The sequence below is a fragment of the Coregonus lavaretus genome (assembly GCF_964263955.1).
Source record: "Coregonus lavaretus genome assembly, contig: HAP1_SCAFFOLD_1212, whole genome shotgun sequence".
Taxonomy (NCBI): Eukaryota; Metazoa; Chordata; class Actinopteri; order Salmoniformes; family Salmonidae; genus Coregonus; species Coregonus lavaretus.
In genome coordinates this window covers 51,290-72,148 of record NW_028166555.1, presented here as the reverse complement: position 1 = coordinate 72,148, position 20,859 = coordinate 51,290, and the positions used below count along the sequence as shown (strand labels likewise).

Here is a 20,859-nt window from a genome sequence, read left to right as displayed (position 1 = left end):
GTTGTGTGAGTTGTACTAACTAACAGTGGTGGTTGTGTGAGTTGTGCTAACTAACAGTGGTGGTTGTGTGAGTTGTGCTAACTAACAGTGGTGGTTGTGTGAGTTGTACTAGCTAACAGTGGTGGTTGTGTGAGTTGTACTAGCTAACAGTGGTGGTTGTGTGAGTTGTACTAACTAACAGTGGTGGTTGTGTGAGTTGTACTAACTAACAGTGGTGGTTGTGTGAGTTGTACTAACTAACAGTGGTGGTTGTGTGAGTTGTACTAACTAACAGTGGTGGTTGTGTGAGTTGTGCTAGCTAACAGTGTTGGTTGTGTGAGTTGTACTAGCTAACAGTGGTGGTTGTGTGAGTTGTACTAGCTAACAGTGGTGGTTGTGTGAGTTGTGCTAACTAACAGTGGTGGTTGTGTGAGTTGTGCTAACTAACAGTGGTGGTTGTGTGAGTTGTGCTAACTAACAGTGGTGGTTGTGTGAGTTGTACTAGCTAACAGTGGTGGTTGTGTGAGTTGTGCTAACTAACGGTGGTTGTGTGAGTTGTACTAACGGTGGTTGTGTGAGTTGTGCTAGCTAACAGTGGTGGTTGTGTGAGTTGTGCTAGCTAACAGTGGTGGTTGTGTGAGTTGTGCTAACTAACAGTGGTGGTTCTGTGAGTTGTGCTAGCTAACAGTGGTGGTTGTGTGAGTTGTACTAACTAACAGTGGTGGTTGTGTGAGTTGTACTAGCTAACAGTGGTGGTTGTGTGAGTTGTGCTAACTAACGGTGGTTGTGTGAGTTGTACTAACGGTGGTTGTGTGAGTTGTGCTAGCTAACAGTGGTGGTTGTGTGAGTTGTGCTAACTAACAGTGGTGGTTGTGTGAGTTGTGCTAGCTAACAGTGGTGGTTGTGTGAGTTGTACTAACTAACAGTGGTGGTTGTGTGAGTTGTGCTAACTAACAGTGGTGGTTGTGTGAGTTGTGCTAACTAACAGTGGTGGTTGTGTGAGTTGTACTAACTAACAGTGGTGGTTGTGTGAGTTGTGCTAGCTAACAGTGTTGGTTGTGTGAGTTGTACTAGCTAACAGTGGTGGTTGTGTGAGTTGTACTAGCTAACAGTGGTGGTTGTGTGAGTTGTACTAGCTAACAGTGGTGGTTTTGTGAGTTGTGCTAACTAACAGTGGTGGTTGTGTGAGTTGTACTAACTAACAGTGGTGGTTGTGTGAGTTGTACTAACTAACAGTGGTGGTTGTGTGAGTTGTACTAACTAACAGTGGTGGTTGTGTGAGTTGTGCTAGCTAACAGTGTTGGTTGTGTGAGTTGTACTAGCTAACAGTGGTGGTTGTGTGAGTTGTACTAGCTAACAGTGGTGGTTGTGTGAGTTGTGCTAACTAACAGTGGTGGTTGTGTGAGTTGTGCTAACTAACAGTGGTGGTTGTGTGAGTTGTGCTAACTAACAGTGGTGGTTGTGTGAGTTGTGCTAACTAACAGTGGTGGTTGTGTGAGTTGTACTAGCTAACAGTGGTGGTTGTGTGAGTTGTGCTAACTAACGGTGGTTGTGTGAGTTGTACTAACGGTGGTTGTGTGAGTTGTGCTAGCTAACAGTGGTGGTTGTGTGAGTTGTGCTAGCTAACAGTGGTGGTTGTGTGAGTTGTGCTAACTAACAGTGGTGGTTCTGTGAGTTGTGCTAGCTAACAGTGGTGGTTGTGTGAGTTGTACTAACTAACAGTGGTGGTTGTGTGAGTTGTACTAGCTAACAGTGGTGGTTGTGTGAGTTGTGCTAACTAACGGTGGTTGTGTGAGTTGTACTAACGGTGGTTGTGTGAGTTGTGCTAGCTAACAGTGGTGGTTGTGTGAGTTGTGCTAGCTAACAGTGGTGGTTGTGTGAGTTGTGCTAACTAACAGTGGTGGTTGTGTGAGTTGTGCTAGCTAACAGTGGTGGTTGTGTGAGTTGTACTAACTAACAGTGGTGGTTGTGTGAGTTGTGCTAACTAACAGTGGTGGTTGTGTGAGTTGTGCTAACTAACAGTGGTGGTTGTGTGAGTTGTGCTAACTAACAGTGGTGGTTGTGTGAGTTGTGCTAACTAACAGTGGTGGTTGTGTGAGTTGTGCTAACTAACAGTGGTGGTTGTGTGAGTTGTGCTAACTAACAGTGGTGGTTGTGTGAGTTGTACTAGCTAACAGTGGTGGTTGTGTGAGTTGTACTAGCTAACAGTGGTGGTTGTGTGAGTTGTGCTAACTAACGGTGGTTGTGTGAGTTGTACTAACGGTGGTTGTGTGAGTTGTGCTAGCTAACAGTGGTGGTTGTGTGAGTTGTGCTAGCTAACAGTGGTGGTTGTGTGAGTTGTACTAACTAACAGTGGTGGTTGTGTGAGTTGTGCTAACTAACAGTGGTGGTTGTGTGAGTTGTGCTAACTAACAGTGGTGGTTGTGTGAGTTGTACTAGCTAACAGTGGTGGTTGTGTGAGTTGTACTAGCTAACAGTGGTGGTTGTGTGAGTTGTACTAGCTAACAGTGGTGGTTGTGTGAGTTGTACTAACTAACAGTGGTGGTTGTGTGAGTTGTACTAACTAACAGTGGTGGTTGTGTGAGTTGTACTAACTAACAGTGGTGGTTGTGTGAGTTGTGCTAGCTAACAGTGTTGGTTGTGTGAGTTGTACTAGCTAACAGTGGTGGTTGTGTGAGTTGTACTAGCTAACAGTGGTGGTTGTGTGAGTTGTGCTAACTAACAGTGGTGGTTGTGTGAGTTGTGCTGGCTAACAGTGGTGGTTGTGTGAGTTGTGCTAACTAACAGTGATGGTTTTGTGAGTTGTACTAACTAACAGTGGTGGTTGTGTGAGTTGTGCTAACTAACAGTGGTGGTTGTGTGAGTTGTACTAACTAACAGTGGTGGTTGTGTGAGTTGTGCTAACTAACAGTGGTGGTTATATGAGTTGTACTAACTAACAGTGGTGGTTGTGTGAGTTGTACTAACTAACAGTGGTGGTTGTGTGAGTTGTACTAACTAACAGTGGTGGTTGTGTGAGTTGTACTAGCTAACAGTGGTGGTTGTGTGAGTTGTGCTAACTAACGGTGGTTGTGTGAGTTGTACTAACTAACAGTGGTGGTTGTGTGAGTTGTGCTAACTAACAGTGGTGGTTGTGTGAGTTGTGCTAACTAACAGTGGTGGTTGTGTGAGTTGTGCTAACTAACAGTGGTGGTTGTGTGAGTTGTGCTAACTAACAGTGGTGGTTGTGTGAGTTGTGCTAACTAACAGTGGTGGTTGTGTGAGTTGTACTAGCTAACAGTGGTGGTTGTGTGAGTTGTACTAGCTAACAGTGGTGGTTGTGTGAGTTGTGCTAACTAACGGTGGTTGTGTGAGTTGTACTAACGGTGGTTGTGTGAGTTGTGCTAGCTAACAGTGGTGGTTGTGTGAGTTGTGCTAGCTAACAGTGGTGGTTGTGTGAGTTGTACTAACTAACAGTGGTGGTTGTGTGAGTTGTGCTAACTAACAGTGGTGGTTGTGTGAGTTGTGCTAACTAACAGTGGTGGTTGTGTGATTTGTACTAGCTAACAGTGGTGGTTGTGTGAGTTGTACTAGCTAACAGTGGTGGTTGTGTGAGTTGTACTAGCTAACAGTGATGGTTGTGTGAGTTGTACTAGCTAACAGTGGTGGTTGTGTGAGTTGTACTAACTAACAGTGGTGGTTGTGTGAGTTGTACTAACTAACAGTGGTGGTTGTGTGAGTTGTGCTAGCTAACAGTGTTGGTTGTGTGAGTTGTACTAGCTAACAGTGGTGGTTGTGTGAGTTGTACTAGCTAACAGTGGTGGTTGTGTGAGTTGTGCTAACTAACAGTGGTGGTTGTGTGAGTTGTGCTAACTAACAGTGGTGGTTGTGTGAGTTGTGCTGGCTAACAGTGGTGGTTGTGTGAGTTGTGCTAACTAACAGTGATGGTTGTGTGAGTTGTACTAACTAACAGTGGTGGTTGTGTGAGTTGTGCTAACTAACAGTGGTGGTTGTGTGAGTTGTACTAACTAACAGTGGTGGTTGTATGAGTTGTGCTAACTAACAGTGGTGGTTATATGAGTTGTACTAACTAACAGTGGTGGTTGTGTGAGTTGTACTAACTAACAGTGGTGGTTGTGTGAGTTGTACTAACTAACAGTGGTGGTTGTGTGAGTTCTACTAGCTAACAGTGGTGGTTGTGTGAGTTGTGCTAACTAACGGTGGTTGTGTGAGTTGTACTAACGGTGGTTGTGTGAGTTGTGCTAGCTAACAGTGGTGGTTGTGTGAGTTGTGCTAGCTAACAGTGGTGGTTGTGTGAGTTGTACTAACTAACAGTGGTGGTTGTGTGAGTTGTGCTAACTAACAGTGGTGGTTGTGTGAGTTGTGCTAACTAACAGTGGTGGTTGTGTGAGTTGTGCTAACTAACAGTGGTGGTTGTGTGAGTTGTGCTAACTAACAGTGGTGGTTGTGTGAGTTGTGCTAACTAACAGTGGTGGTTGTGTGAGTTGTACTAGCTAACAGTGGTGGTTGTGTGAGTTGTATTAGCTAACAGTGGTGGTTGTGTGAGTTGTGCTAACTAACGGTGGTTGTGTGAGTTGTACTAACGGTGGTTGTGTGAGTTGTGCTAGCTAACAGTGGTGGTTGTGTGAGTTGTGCTAGCTAACAGTGGTGGTTGTGTGAGTTGTACTAACTAACAGTGGTGGTTGTGTGAGTTGTGCTAACTAACAGTGGTGGTTGTGTGAGTTGTGCTAACTAACAGTGGTGGTTGTGTGAGTTGTACTAGCTAACAGTGGTGGTTGTGTGAGTTGTACTAGCTAACAGTGGTGGTTGTGTGAGTTGTACTAGCTAACAGTGGTGGTTGTGTGAGTTGTACTAACTAACAGTGGTGGTTGTGTGAGTTGTACTAACTAACAGTGGTGGTTGTGTGAGTTGTACTAACTAACAGTGGTGGTTGTGTGAGTTGTGCTAGCTAACAGTGTTGGTTGTGTGAGTTGTACTAGCTAACAGTGGTGGTTGTGTGAGTTGTACTAGCTAACAGTGGTGGTTGTGTGAGTTGTGCTAACTAACAGTGGTGGTTGTGTGAGTTGTGCTAACTAACAGTGGTGGTTGTGTGAGTTGTGCTGGCTAACAGTGGTGGTTGTGTGAGTTGTGCTAACTAACAGTGATGGTTGTGTGAGTTGTACTAACTAACAGTGGTGGTTGTGTGAGTTGTGCTAACTAACAGTGGTGGTTGTGTGAGTTGTACTAACTAACAGTGGTAGTTGTGTGAGTTGTGCTAACTAACAGTGGTGGTTATATGAGTTGTACTAACTAACAGTGGTGGTTGTGTGAGTTGTACTAACTAACAGTGGTGGTTGTGTGAGTTGTGCTAACTAACAGTGGTGGTTATATGAGTTGTACTAACTAACAGTGGTGGTTATATGATTTGTACTAACTAACAGAGGTGGTTGTGTGAGTTGTACTAACTAACAGTGTTGGTTGTGTGTTTGTTCCAGTTGGAGCCGGGGTTGCTGGATGAGACTCAGATCGCTACCATCCTCAGAGAGATTCTGAAGGGTCTGGAATACCTTCACTCAGAGAAGAAGATACACAGAGATATCAAAGGTACTAACTAACAGGGATACTAGTAGGGGCTAACTTAACTAACAGGGATACTAGTAGGGGCTAACCTAACTAACAGGGATACTAGTAGGGGCTGACCTAACTAACAGGGATACTAGTAGGGGCTGACCTAACTAACAGGGATACTAGTAGGGGCTGACCTAACTAACAGGGATACTAGTAGGGGCTGACCTAACTAACAGGGATACTAGTAGGGGCTGACCTAACTAACAGGGATACTAGTAGGGGCTGACCTAACTAACAGGGATACTAGTAGGGGCTGACCTAACTAACAGGGATACTAGTAGGGGCTAACCTAACTAACAGGGATACTAGTAGGGGCTGACCTAACTAACAGGGATACTAGTAGGGGCTAACCTAACTAACAGGGATACTAGTAGGGGCTGACCTAACTAACAGGGATACTAGTAGGGGCTAAACTAACTAACAGGGATACTAGTAGGGGCTGACCTAACTAACAGGGATACTAGTAGGGGCTAACCTAACTAACAGGGATACTAGTAGGGGCTAACCTAACTAACAGGGATACTAGTAGGGGCTAAACTAACTAACAGGGATACTAGTAGGGGCTGACCTAACTAACAGGGATACTAGTAGGGGCTAAACTAACTAACAGGGATACTAGTAGGGGCTGACCTAACTAACAGGGATACTAGTAGGGGCTGACCTAACTAACAGGGATACTAGTAGGGGCTAACCTAACTAACAGGGATACTAGTAGGGGCTAACCTAACTAACAGGGATACTAGTAGGGGCTAACCTAACTAACAGGGATACTAGTAGGGGCTAACCTAACTAACAGGGATACTAGTAGGGGCTAACCTAACTAACAGGGATACTAGTAGGGGCTGACCTAACTAACAGGGATACTAGTAGGGGCTGACCTAACTAACAGGGATACTAGTAGGGGCTGACCTAACTAACAGGGATACTAGTAGGGGCTGACCTAACTAACAGGGATACTAGTAGGGGCTGACCTAACTAACAGGGATACTAGTAGGGGCTAACCTAACTAACAGGGATACTAGTAGGGGCTGACCTAACTAACAGGGATACTAGTAGGGGCTAACCTAACTAACAGGGATACTAGTAGGGGCTGACCTAACTAACAGGGATACTAGTAGGGGCTAAACTAACTAACAGGGATACTAGTAGGGGCTGACCTAACTAACAGGGATACTAGTAGGGGCTAACCTAACTAACAGGGATACTAGTAGGGGCTAACCTAACTAACAGGGATACTAGTAGGGGCTAAACTAACTAACAGGGATACTAGTAGGGGCTGACCTAACTAACAGGGATACTAGTAGGGGCTAAACTAACTAACAGGGATACTAGTAGGGGCTGACCTAACTAACAGGGATACTAGTAGGGGCTGACCTAACTAACAGGGATACTAGTAGGGGCTAACCTAACTAACAGGGATACTAGTAGGGGCTAACCTAACTAACAGGGATACTAGTAGGGGCTAACCTAACTAACAGGGATACTAGTAGGGGCTAACCTAACTAACAGGGATACTAGTAGGGGCTAACCTAACTAACAGGGATACTAGTAGGGGCTAACCTAACTAACAGGGATACTAGTAGGGGCTGACCTAACTAACAGGGATACTAGTAGGGGCTGACCTAACTAACAGGGATACTAGTACGGGCTAACCTAACTAACAGGGATACTAGTAGGGGCTAACCTAACTAACAGGGATACTAGTAGGGGCTGACCTAACTAACAGGGATACTAGTAGGGGCTAACCTAACTAACAGGGATACTAGTAGGGGCTAACCTAACTAACAGGGATACTAGTAGGGGCTGACCTAACTAACAGGGATACTAGTAGGGGCTGACCTAACTAACAGGGATACTAGTAGGGGCTGACCTAACTAACAGGGATACTAGTAGGGGCTGACCTAACTAACAGGGATACTAGTAGGGGCTAACCTAACTAACAGGGATACTAGTAGGGGCTGACCTAACTAACAGTGATACTAGTAGGGGCTAACCTAACTAACAGGGATACTAGTAGGGGCTAACCTAACTAACAGGGATACTAGTAGGGGCTAACCTAACTAACAGGGATACTTGTAGGGGCTGACCTAACTAACAGGGATACTAGTAGGGGCTGACCTAACTAACAGGGATACTAGTAGGGGCTGACCTAACTAACAGGGATACTAGTAGGGGCTGACCTAACTAACAGGGATACTAGTAGGGGCTGACCTAACTAACAGGGATACTAGTAGGGGCTAAACTAACTAACAGGGATACTAGTAGGGGCTAAACTAACTAACAGGGATACTAGTAGGGGCTGACCTAACTAACAGGGATACTAGTAGGGGCTAACCTAACTAACAGGGATACTAGTAGGGGCTAAACTAACTAACAGGGATACTAGTAGGGGCTAACCTAACTAACAGGGATACTAGTAGGGGCTAAACTAACTAACAGGGATACTAGTAGGGGCTGACCTAACTAACAGGGATACTAGTAGGGGCTAACCTAACTAACAGGGATACTAGTAGGGGCTAACCTAACTAACAGGGATACTAGTAGGGGCTAACCTAACTAACAGGGATACTAGTAGGGGCTAAACTAACTAACAGGGATACTAGTAGGGGATAACCTAACTAACAGGGATACTAGTAGGGGCTGACCTAACTAACAGGGATACTAGTAGGGGCTAACCTAACTAACAGGGATACTAGTAGGGGCTAACCTAACTAACAGGGATACTAGTAGGGGCTGACCTAACTAACAGGGATACTAGTAGGGGCTAAACTAACTAACAGGGATACTAGTAGGGGCTAACCTAACTAACAGGGATACTAGTAGGGGCTGACCTAACTAACAGGGATACTAGTAGGGGCTGACCTAACTAACAGGGATACTAGTAGGGGCTGACCTAACTAACATGGATACTAGTAGGGGCTGACCTAACTAACAGGGATACTAGTAGGGGCTGACCTAACTAACAGGGATACTAGTAGGGGCTAACCTAACTAACAGGGATACTAGTAGGGGCTAACCTAACTAACAGGGATACTAGTAGGGGCTAACCTAACTAACAGGGATACTAGTAGGGGCTAACCTAACTAACAGGGATACTAGTAGGGGCTAAACTAACTAACAGGGATACTAGTAGGGGCTGACCTAACTAACAGGGATACTAGTAGGGGCTGACCTAACTAACAGGGATACTAGTAGGGGCTGACCTAACTAACAGGGATACTAGTAGGGGCTGACCTAACTAACAGGGATACTAGTAGGGGCTGACCTAACTAACAGGGTTATTAGAAGGGGCTGACCTAACTAACAGGGTTATTAGAAGGGGCTAACAGGGTTAATGTAGAGGGGGAATACCTCCACTCAGAGAAGGTACAAGGAGACAGCAACACTACTGACAGGGTTAATGTAGAGGGGGAATACCTCCACTCAGAGAAGGTACAAGGAGACATCAACACTACTGACAGGGTTAATGTAGAGGGGGAATACCTCCACTCAGAGAAGGTACAAGGAGACATCAACACTACTGACAGGGTTAATGTAGAGGGGGAATACCTCCACTCAGAGAAGGTACAAGGAGACAGCAACACTACTGACAGGGTTAATGTAGAGGGGGAATACCTCCACTCAGAGAAGGTACAAGGAGACATCAACACTACTGACAGGGTTAATGTAGAGGGGGAATACCTCCACTCAGAGAAGGTACAAGGAGACATCAACACTACTGACAGGGTTAATGTAGAGGGGGAATACCTCCACTCAGAGAAGGTACAAGGAGACATCAACACTACTGACAGGGTTAATGTAGAGGGGGAATACCTCCACTCAGAGAAGGTACAAGGAGACATCAACACTACTGACAGGGTTAATGTAGAGGGGGAATACCTCCACTCAGAGAAGGTACAAGGAGACATCAACACTACTGACAGGGTTAATGTAGAGGGGGAATACCTCCACTCAGAGAAGGTACAAGGAGACATCAACACTACTGACAGGGTTAATGTAGAGGGGGAATACCTCCACTCAGAGAAGGTACAAGGAGACATCAACACTACTGACAGGGTTAATGTAGAGGGGGAATACCTCCACTCAGAGAAGGTACAAGGAGACATCAACACTACTGACAGGGTTAATGTAGAGGGGGAATACCTCCACTCAGAGAAGGTACAAGGAGACATCAACACTACTGACAGGGTGTAGAGGGGGAATACCTCCACTCAGAGAAGGTACAAGGAGACAGCAACACTACTGACAGGGTTAATGTAGAGGGGGAATACCTCCACTCAGAGAAGGTACAAGGAGACATCAACACTACTGACAGGGTTAATGTAGAGGGGGAATACCTCCACTCAGAGAAGGTACAAGGAGACATCAACACTACTGACAGGGTTAATGTAGAGGGGGAATACCTCCACTCAGAGAAGGTACAAGGAGACATCAACACTACTGACAGGGTTAATGTAGAGGGGAATACCTCCACTCAGAGAAGGTACAAGGAGACATCAACACTACTGACAGGGTTAATGTAGAGGGGAATACCTCCACTCAGAGAAGGTACAAGGAGACATCAACACTACTGACAGGGTTAATGTAGAGGGAGAATACCTCCACTCAGAGAAGGTACAAGGAGACATCAACACTACTGACAGGGTTAATGTAGAGGGGGGAATACCTCCACTCAGAGAAGGTACAAGGAGACATCAACACTACTGACAGGGTTAATGTAGAGGGGGAATACCTCCACTCAGAGAAGGTACAAGGAGACATCAACACTACTGACAGGGTTAATGTAGAGGGGGAATACCTCCACTCAGAGAAGGTACAAGGAGACATCAACACTACTGACAGGGTTAATGTAGAGGGGGAATACCTCCACTCAGAGAAGGTACAAGGAGACATCAACACTACTGACAGGGTTAATGTAGAGGGGGAATACCTCCACTCAGAGAAGGTACAAGGAGACATCAACACTACTGACAGGGTTAATGTAGAGGGGGGAATACCTCCACTCAGAGAAGGTACAAGGAGACATCAACACTACTGACAGGGTTAATGTAGAGGGGGAATACCTCCACTCAGAGAAGGTACAAGGAGACATCAACACTACTGACAGGGTTAATGGAGAGGGGGGAATACCTCCACTCAGAGAAGGTACAAGGAGACATCAACACTACTGACAGGGTTAATGTAGAGGGGGAATACCTCCACTCAGAGAAGGTACAAGGAGACATCAACACTACTGACAGGGTTAATGTAGAGGGGGAATACCTCCACTCAGAGAAGGTACAAGGAGACATCAACACTACTGACAGGGTTAATGTAGAGGGGGAATACCTCCACTCAGAGAAGGTACAAGGAGACATCAACACTACTGACAGGGTTAATGTAGAGGGGGAATACCTCCACTCAGAGAAGGTACAAGGAGACAGCAACACTACTGACAGGGTTAATGTAGAGGGGGAATACCTCCACTCAGAGAAGGTACAAGGAGACATCAACACTACTGACAGGGTTAATGTAGAGGGGGAATACCTCCACTCAGAGAAGGTACAAGGAGACATCAACACTACTGACAGGGTTAATGTAGAGGGGGAATACCTCCACTCAGAGAAGGTACAAGGAGACATCAACACTACTGACAGGGTTAATGTAGAGGGGGGAATACCTCCACTCAGAGAAGGTACAAGGAGACATCAACACTACTGACAGGGTTAATGTAGAGGGGGAATACCTCCACTCAGAGAAGGTACAAGGAGACATCAACACTACTGACAGGGTTAATGTAGAGGGGGGAATACCTCCACTCAGAGAAGGTACAAGGAGACATCAACACTACTGACAGGGTTAATGTAGAGGGGGAATACCTCCACTCAGAGAAGGTACAAGGAGACATCAACACTACTGACAGGGTTAATGTAGAGGGGGAATACCTCCACTCAGAGAAGGTACATGGAGACATCAACACTACTGACAGGGTTAATGTAGAGGGGGAATACCTCCACTCAGAGAAGGTACAAGGAGACATCAACACTACTGACAGGGTTAATGTAGAGGGGGGAATACCTCCACTCAGAGAAGGTACAAGGAGACATCAACACTACTGACAGGGTTAATGTAGAGGGGGAATACCTCCACTCAGAGAAGGTACATGGAGACATCAACACTACTGACAGGGTTAATGTAGAGGGGGAATACCTCCACTCAGAGAAGGTACAAGGAGACATCAACACTACTGACAGGGTTAATGTAGAGGGGGAATACCTCCACTCAGAGAAGGTACAAGGAGACATCAACACTACTGACAGGGTTAATGTAGAGTGGGAATACCTCCACTCAGAGAAGGTACAAGGAGACATCAACACTACTGACAGGGTTAATGTAGAGGGGGGAATACCTCCACTCAGAGAAGGTACAAGGAGACATCAACACTACTGACAGGGTTAATGTAGAGGGGGAATACCTCCACTCAGAGAAGGTACAAGGAGACATCAACACTACTGACAGGGTTAATGTAGAGGGGGAATACCTCCACTCAGAGAAGGTACAAGGAGACATCAACACTACTGACAGGGTTAATGTAGAGGGGGAATACCTCCACTCAGAGAAGGTACAAGGAGACATCAACACTACTGACAGGGTTAATGTAGAGGGGGAATACCTCCACTCAGAGAAGGTACAAGGAGACATCAACACTACTGACAGGGTTAATGTAGAGAGGGAATACCTCCACTCAGAGAAGGTACAAGGAGACATCAACACTACTGACAGGGTTAATGTAGAGGGGGAATACCTCCACTCAGAGAAGGTACAAGGAGACATCAACACTACTGACAGGGTTAATGTAGAGGGGGAATACCTCCACTCAGAGAAGGTACAAGGAGACATCAACACTACTGACAGGGTTAATGTAGAGGGGGAATACCTCCACTCAGAGAAGGTACAAGGAGACATCAACACTACTGACAGGGTTAATGTAGAGGGGGAATACCTCCACTCAGAGAAGGTACAAGGAGACATCAACACTACTGACAGGGTTAATGTAGAGGGGGGAATACCTCCACTCAGAGAAGGTACAAGGAGACATCAACACTACTGACAGGGTTAATGTAGAGGGGGGAATACCTCCACTCAGAGAAGGTACAAGGAGACATCAACACTACTGACAGGGTTAATGTAGAGGGGGAATACCTCCACTCAGAGAAGGTACAAGGAGACATCAACACTACTGACAGGGTTAATGTAGAGGGGGAATACCTCCACTCAGAGAAGGTACAAGGAGACATCAACACTACTGACAGGGTTAATGTAGAGGGGGAATACCTCCACTCAGAGAAGGTACAAGGAGACATCAACACTACTGACAGGGTTAATGTAGAGGGGAATACCTCCACTCAGAGAAGGTACAAGGAGACATCAACACTACTGACAGGGTTAATGTAGAGGGGGAATACCTCCACTCAGAGAAGGTACAAGGAGACATCAACACTACTGACAGGGTTAATGTAGAGGGGGAATACCTCCACTCAGAGAAGGTACAAGGAGACATCAACACTACTGACAGGGTTGCTATAGAGGGCCTATTCTATGAAGTGAACAGAGAGTTGTCCAGATTAGAATGAGTGACCTTAGCCCACAGCTAGTGACCTCGTCAAGGGGTTTGGCTCTCTAGGCGTAACGGTTAAGGTGTTGGGTTGACGGTGGCTGGACCAGGGTTTGAGTCCTGGTCGGGGCGACCCCCTGATCCGGGGCTACCCCCTGATTTGGCTCCATTAATGATCCAAACTGCTCTCTTCCCTCCCTCAGCTGCCAACGTCCTGCTGTCGGAGCATGGGGAGGTGAAGCTGGCAGACTTCGGGGTGGCCGGACAGCTAACAGACACCCAGCTCAAACGCAGCACCTTCGTTGGCACGCCCTTCTGGATGGCTCCAGAGGTCATCAAGCAGTCAGCCTACGACTGTAAGGTGAGAGGTTAGGGGTCATACGGGAAGTTCTGTTTATAATGACAACAAAGAAGTTATCCCAAATGCCACACAAGGCTTCTGAAATGGCACCCTATTCCCTATATAGTGCACTAGCCCATAGGGCTCTGGTCAAAAGTAATGACTTATATAATAAGGATGGGTGTCATTTTGGATGTACCTAAGTTCCCTCAAGGTGAAAACATCTCTCTCCCTGTCTCCCTCTGTGTGTTGCAGGCAGACATCTGGTCCCTGGGTATAACCTGTATAGAGCTGGCTAAAGGGGAACCTCTAACTCTCTCTCCCTGTCCCCTCCTAGGCAGACATCTGGTCCCTGGGTATAACCTGTATAGAGCTGGCTAAAGGAGAGCCTCTAACTCTCTCTCCCTGTCCCCTCTGTGTGTTGCAGGCAGACATCTGGTCCCTGGGTATAACCTGTATAGAGCTGGCCAAAGGGGAACCCCCCCACTCTGAGCTACACCCTATGAAGGTGCTGTTCCTCATCCCAAAGAACACCCCTCCTACCCTGGAGGGGAACTACAGCAAGCCCCTCAAGGAGTTTGTGGAGGCCTGCCTGAACAAGGAGCCAAGCTTCGTAAGTGTTCCTTTAGAGTTCGGGTTCAGAAGTGTTCTGTTAGGGAACACTTTACTTCCATTTGAAGTGTTCTGTTAGGGTTTGGAAGTGTTCCCTGGCTGGTTTCAACTGATTTTACTTCCATTTGAAGTGTTCTGTTAGGGTTTGAAAGTGTTCCCTGACTGGTTTCAACTGATTTTACTTCCATTTGAAGTGTTCTGTTAGGGTTTGAAAGTGTTCCCTGACTGGTTTCAACTGATTTTACTTCCATTTGAAGTGTTCTGTTAGGGTTTGGAAGTGTTCCCTGACTGGTTTCAACTGATTTTACTTCCATTTGAAGTGTTCTGTTAGGGTTTGGAAGTGTTCCCTGACTGGTTTCAACTGATTTTACTTCCATTTGAAGTGTTCTGTTAGGGTTTGGAAGTGTTCCCTGACTGGTTTCAACTGATTTTACTTCCATTTGAAGTGTTCTGTTAGGGTTTGAAAGTGTTCCCTGACTGGTTTCAACTGATTTTACTTCCATTTAAAGTGTTCTGTTAGGGTTTGAAAGTGTTCCCTGACTGGTTTCAACTGATTTTACTTCCATTTAAAGTGTTCTGTTAGGGTTTGGAAGTGTTCCCTGACTGGTTTCAACTGATTTTACTTCCATTTGAAGTGTTCTGTTAGGGTTTGGAAGTGTTCCCTGACTGGTTTCAACTGATTTTACTTCCATTTGAAGTGTTCTGTTAGGGTTTGAAAGTGTTCCCTGACTGGTTTCAACTGATTTTACTTCCATTTGAAGTGTTCTGTTAGGGTTAGGGTTTGAAAGTGTTCCCTGACTGGTTTCAACTGATTTTACTTCCATTTGAAGTGTTCTGTTAGGGTTTGAAAGTGTTCCCTGACTGGTTTCAACTGATTTTACTTCCATTTGAAGTGTTCTGTTAGGGTTTGGAAGTGTTCCCTGACTGGTTTCAACTGATTTTACTTCCATTTGAAGTGTTCTGTTAGGGTTTGAAAGTGTTCCCTGACTGGTTTCAACTGATTTTACTTCCATTTGAAGTGTTCTGTTAGGGTTTGGAAGTGTTCCCTGACTGGTTTCAACTGATTTTACTTCCATTTGAAGTATTCTGTTAGGGTTTGGAAGTGTTCCCTGACTGGTTTCAACTGATTTTACTTCCATTTGAAGTGTTCTGTTAGGGTTTGAAAGTGTTCCCTGACTGGTTTCAACTGATTTTACTTCCATTTGAAGTGTTCTGTTAGGGTTTGGAAGTGTTCCCTGGCTGGTTTCAACTGATTTTACTTCCATTTGAAGTGTTCTGTTAGGGTTTGAAAGTGTTCCCTGACTGGTTTCAACTGATTTTACTTCCATTTGAAGTGTTCTGTTAGGGTTAGGGTTTGGAAGTGTTCCCTGACTGGTTTCAACTGATTTTACTTCCATTTGAAGTGTTCTGTTAGGGTTAGGGTTTGGAAGTGTTCCCTGACTGGTTTCAACTGATTTTACTTCCATTTGAAGTGTTCTGTTAGGGTTTGGAAGTGTTCCCTGACTGGTTTCAACTGATTTTACTTCCATTTGAAGTGTTCTGTTAGGGTTTGGAAGTGTTCCCTGACTGGTTTCAACTGATTTTACTTCCATTTGAAGTGTTCTGTTAGGGTTTGAAAGTGTTCCCTGACTGGTTTCAACTGATTTTACTTCCATTTGAAGTGTTCTGTTAGGGTTTGGAAGTGTTCCCTGACTGGTTTCAACTGATTTTACTTCCATTTGAAGTGTTCTGTTAGGGTTTGGAAGTGTTCCCTGACTGGTTTCAACTGATTTTACTTCCATTTGAAGTGTTCTGTTAGGGTTTGGAAGTGTTCCCTGACTGGTTTCAACTGATTTTACTTCCATTTGAAGTGTTCTGTTAGGGTTTGAAAGTGTTCCCTGACTGGTTTCAACTGATTTTACTTCCATTTGAAGTGTTCTGTTAGGGTTTGAAAGTGTTCCCTGACTGGTTTCAACTGATTTTACTTCCATTTGAAGTGTTCTGTTAGGGTTTGAAAGTGTTCCCTGACTGGTTTCAACTGATTTTACTTCCATTTGAAGTGTTCTGTTAGGGTTTGAAAGTGTTCCCTGACTGGTTTAAACTGATTTTACTTCCATTTGAAGTGTTCTGTTAGGGTTTGGAAGTGTTCCCTGACTGGTTTCAACTGATTTTACTTCCATTTGAAGTGTTCTGTTAGGGTTTGGAAGTGTTCCCTGACTGGTTTCAACTGATTTTACTTCCATTTGAAGTGTTCTGTTAGGGTTTGAAAGTGTTCCCTGGCTGGTTTCAACTGATTTTACTTCCATTAGAAGTATTCTGTTAGGGTTTGAAAGTGTTCCCTGACTGGTTTCAACTGATTTTACTTCCATTTGAAGTGTTCTGTTAGGGTTTGAAAGTGTTCCCTGACTGGTTTCAACTGATTTTACTTCCATTTGAAGTGTTCTGTTAGGGTTTGAAAGTGTTCCCTGACTGGTTTCAACTGATTTTACTTCCATTTGAAGTGTTCTGTTAGGGTTTGAAAGTGTTCCCTGACTGGTTTCAACTGATTTTACTTCCATTTGAAGTGTTCTGTTAGGGTTTGAAAGTGTTCCCTGACTGGTTTCAACTGATTTTACTTCCATTTGAAGTGTTCTGTTAGGGTTTGGAAGTGTTCCCTGACTGGTTTCAACTGATTTTACTTCCATTTGAAGTGTTCTGTTAGGGTTTGGAAGTGTTCCCTGACTGGTTTCAACTGATTTTACTTCCATTTGAAGTGTTCTGTTAGGGTTTGAAAGTGTTCCCTGGCTGGTTTCAACTGATTTTACTTCCATTAGAAGTATTCTGTTAGGGTTTGAAAGTGTTCCCTGACTGGTTTCAACTGATTTTACTTCCATTAGAAGTATTCTGTTAGGGTTTGAAAGTGTTCCCTGACTGGTTTCAATTGATTTTACTTCCATTTGCTGGTCTGGCAATATCAGAGAGCATTTTGGAAGTTATTTGTGCATCTGTGCATTTCTTTCCTCTTTCTGTTTCCAGTCCTATCTCTCCGCTCCTCACCTTGCTTACACTTCCTTTTTCTTCTCATTCCTTCTGCTTCCCTCCTCCCCCCCGTCTCTCTGCAGAGGCCTACTGCCAAAGAACTGTTGAAACACAAGCTGATTGTGCGTTACGCCAAGAAGACGTCGTACCTGACAGAGCTGGTGGATAAATACAGGAGGTGGAAGGCTGAGCAGACCAGACAGCAGGCGGAGTCCAGCTCAGACGAGTCTGACTCGTAAGTCAGGATCAGAACTAGGCAGACCAGACAGCAGGCGGAGTCCAGCTCAGACGAGTCTGACTCGTAAGTCAGTATCAGAACTAGGCAGACCAGACAGCAGGCGGAGTCCAGCTCAGACGAGTCTGACTCGTAAGTCAGGATCAGAACTAGGCAGACCAGACAGCAGGCGGAGTCCAGCTCAGACGAGTCTGACTCGTAAGTCAGGATCAGAACTAGGCAGACCAGACAGCAGGCGGAGTCCAGCTCAGACGAGTCTGACTCGTAAGTCAGTATCAGAACTAGGCAGACCAGACAGCAGGCGGAGTCCAGCTCAGACGAGTCTGACTCGTAAGTCAGGATCAGAACTAGGCAGACCAGACATCAGGCAGAGTCCAGCTCAGACGAGTCTGACTCGTAAGTCAGGATCAGAACTAGGCAGACCAGACATCAGGCAGAGTCCAGCTCAGACGAGTCTGACTCGTAAGTCAGGATCAGAACTAGGCAGACCAGACAGCAGGCAGAGTCCAGCTCAGACGAGTCTGACTCGTAAGTCAGGATCAGAACTAGGCAGACCAGACAGCAGGCGGAGTCCAGCTCAGACGAGTCTGACTCGTAAGTCAGGATCAGAACTAGGCAGACCAGACAGCAGGCGGAGTCCAGCTCAGACGAGTCTGACTCGTAAGTCAGTATCAGAACTAGGCAGACCAGACAGCAGGCGGAGTCCAGCTCAGACGAGTCTGACTCGTAAGTCAGGATCAGAACTAGGCAGACCAGACATCAGGCAGAGTCCAGCTCAGACGAGTCTGACTCGTAAGTCAGGATCAGAACTAGGCAGACCAGACATCAGGCAGAGTCCAGCTCAGACGAGTCTGACTCGTAAGTCAGGATCAGAACTAGGCAGACCAGACAGCAGGCAGAGTCCAGCTCAGACGAGTCTGACTCGTAAGTCAGGATCAGAACTAGGCAGACCAGACAGCAGGCGGAGTCCAGCTCAGACGAGTCTGACTCGTAAGTCAGTATCAGAACTAGGCAGACCAGACAGCAGGCAGAGTCCAGCTCAGACGAGTCTGACTCGTAAGTCAGGATCAGAACTAGGCAGACCAGACATCAAGCAGAGTCCAGCTCAGACGAGTCTGACTCGTAAGTCAGGATCAGAACTAGGCAGACCAGACATCAGGCTCAGACGAGTCTGACTCGTAAGTCAGGATTAGAACTAGGCAGCATACTAAATGAGACCCTCTTCCCTTTAAAATGCACTACTTTAACCAGGGCTATGGAGTCATACTGTCATGTTGAGCTGAGCCAATTGGAGTCCTGACTGGTCTCTCTTGTCCAATCAGGGAGCAGGATGGGCAGGCGTCGGGCGGGAACAACTTTGGGAGTGATGACTGGATCTTCACCATCAGAGAGAAGGATCCTAAGAAACTCCAGAACGGGGGAGAGGGACCGGCAGGGGAGAGTGGAGACATTTCAAAGAGGCCGTATTCCACCAGCCTGTCCTCCATCATCTCTCCTTCGCTGGCCGAGGTAAGAAGCTCTCTGCTGTCATATAGTGTAGTCGGACCAACCCGGCCCTCGGCCACGCGCAGTCCGTCGCCTGCTGGCCGAGGTAAGAAGCTCTCTGCTGTCATATAGCGTAGTCGGACCAACCCGGCCCTCGGCCACGCGCAGTCCGTCGCCTGCTGGCCGAGGTAAGCAGCTCTCTGCTGTCATATAGCGTAGTCGGACCAACCCGGCCCTCGGCCACGCGCAGTCCGTCGTCTGCTGGCCGAGGTAAGCAGCTCTCTGCTGTCATATAGCGTAGTCGGACCAACCCGGCCCTCGGCCACGCGCAGTCCGTCGCCTGCTGGCCGAGGTAAGCAGCTCTCTGCTGTCATATAGCGTAGTCGGACCAACCCGGCCCTCGGCCACGCGCAGTCCGTCGCCTGCTGGCCGAGGTAAGCAGCTCTCTGCTGTCATATAGCGTAGTCGGACCAACCCGGCCCTCGGCCACGCGCAGTCCGTCGCCTGCTGGCCGAGGTAAGAAGCTCTCTGCTGTCATATAGTGTAGTCGGACCAACCCGGCCCTCGGCCACGCGCAGTCCGTCGCCTGCTGGGTGTTGATGAAGGTGGTGATTCAACATGTAGAATCGTTGTGAAGTTAATAGAAAACAGCGTCTGATATCGTGGTCAGAGGCGTTAGGAAGGTCACCCACTGCTTAATAGTAAACAGCGTCTGATATCGTGGTCAGAGGCGTTAGGAAGGTCACCCACTGCTTAATAGTAAACAGCGTCTGATATCGTGGTCAGAGGCGTTAGGAAGGTCACCCACTGCTTAATAGTAAACAGCGTCTGATATCGTGGTCAGAGGCGTTAGGAAGGTCACCCACTGCTTAATAGTAAACAGCGTCTGATATCGTGGTCAGAGGCGTTAGGAAGGTCACCCACTGCTTAATAGTAAACATCGTCTGATATCGTGGTCAGAGGCGTTAGGAAGGTGTCTGATATCGTGGTCAGAGGCGTTAGGAAGGTCACCCACTGCTTAATAGTAAACAGTATGAATATCAAATCAAATCAAATCAAATTTTATTGGTCACATGCGCCGAATACAACAGGTGCAGACATTACAGTGAAATGCTTACTTACAGCCCTTAACCAACAGTGCATTTATTTTAAACAAAAAAGTAAGAATAAAACAACAACAAAAAAGTGTTGAGAAAAAAAGAGCAGAAGTAAAAATAAAGTGACAGTAGGGAGGCTATATATACAATAGAATAAAGTGACAGTAGGGAGGCTATATATACAGGGGGGTACCGTTGCATAGTCAATGTGCGGGGGCACCGGCTAGTTGAGGTAGTTGAGGTAATATGTACATGTGGGTAGAGTTAAAGTGACTATGCATAAATACTTAACAGAGTAGCAGCAGCGTAAAAAGTATGGGGTGGGGGGGCAGTGCAAATAGTCCGGGTAGCCATGATTAGCTGTTCAGGAGTCTTATGGCTTGGGGGTAGAAGCTGTTGAGAAGTCTTTTGGACCTAGACTTGGCACTCCGGTACCGCTTGCCGTGCGGTAGCAGAGAGAAAAGTCTATGACTAGGGTGACTGGAGTCTTTGACAATTTTGAGGGCCTTCCTCTGACACCGCCTGGTATAGAGGTCCTGGATGGCAGGGAGCTTTGCCCCTGTGATGTACTGGGCCGTACGCACTACCCTCTGTAGTGCCTTGCGGTCAGAGGCCAAGCAGTTGCCATACCAGGCGGTGATGCAACCAGTCAGGATGCTCTCGATGGTGCAGCTGTAGAATTTTTTGAGGATCTGAGGACCCATGCCAAATCTTTTTAGTCTCCTGAGGGGGAATAGGCTTTGTCGTGCCCTCTTCACGACTGTCTTGGTGTGTTTGGACCATGATAGTTCGTTGGTGATGTGGACACCAAGGAACTTGAAGCTCTCAACCTGTTCCACTACAGCCCCGTCGATGAGAATGGGGGCGTGCTCAGTCCTCTTTTTTTTCCTGTAGTCCACAATCATCTCCTTTG

The 20,859-nt window shown here is 46.4% G+C and overlaps 1 protein-coding gene and 1 long non-coding RNA gene across 3 annotated transcripts in view; one reads left to right on the top strand and one right to left on the bottom strand.

Moving 5' to 3' along the window:
- Nucleotides 1-20,859, top strand: part of LOC311114558 (serine/threonine-protein kinase 24-like) — a 62,889-nt gene that overhangs the window by 19,409 nt on the left and 22,621 nt on the right. Inside the window, exons 4-8 of the mRNA XM_084189798.1 lie at nucleotides 5,454-5,562; nucleotides 13,384-13,541; nucleotides 13,948-14,133; nucleotides 17,213-17,364; nucleotides 18,687-18,873. Of these exons, the coding sequence (XP_084045924.1) occupies nucleotides 5,454-5,562; nucleotides 13,384-13,541; nucleotides 13,948-14,133; nucleotides 17,213-17,364; nucleotides 18,687-18,873 (792 nt within the window). The remainder of the gene's footprint in view (nucleotides 1-5,453; nucleotides 5,563-13,383; nucleotides 13,542-13,947; nucleotides 14,134-17,212; nucleotides 17,365-18,686; nucleotides 18,874-20,859) is intronic.
- LOC311114555 lies at nucleotides 6,905-7,928 on the bottom strand. 2 transcript variants are annotated; one of them, XR_014611128.1, is made up of 3 exons: nucleotides 7,891-7,928; nucleotides 7,240-7,549; nucleotides 6,905-7,146 (listed from the first exon to the last, which is right to left on the bottom strand). It is a non-coding gene; the product is annotated as an uncharacterized lncRNA (long non-coding RNA). The 2 variants fall into 2 exon arrangements; XR_014611129.1 differs by lacking the exon at nucleotides 7,891-7,928 and adding an exon at nucleotides 7,581-7,652 and having other exon boundaries at nucleotides 7,240-7,518.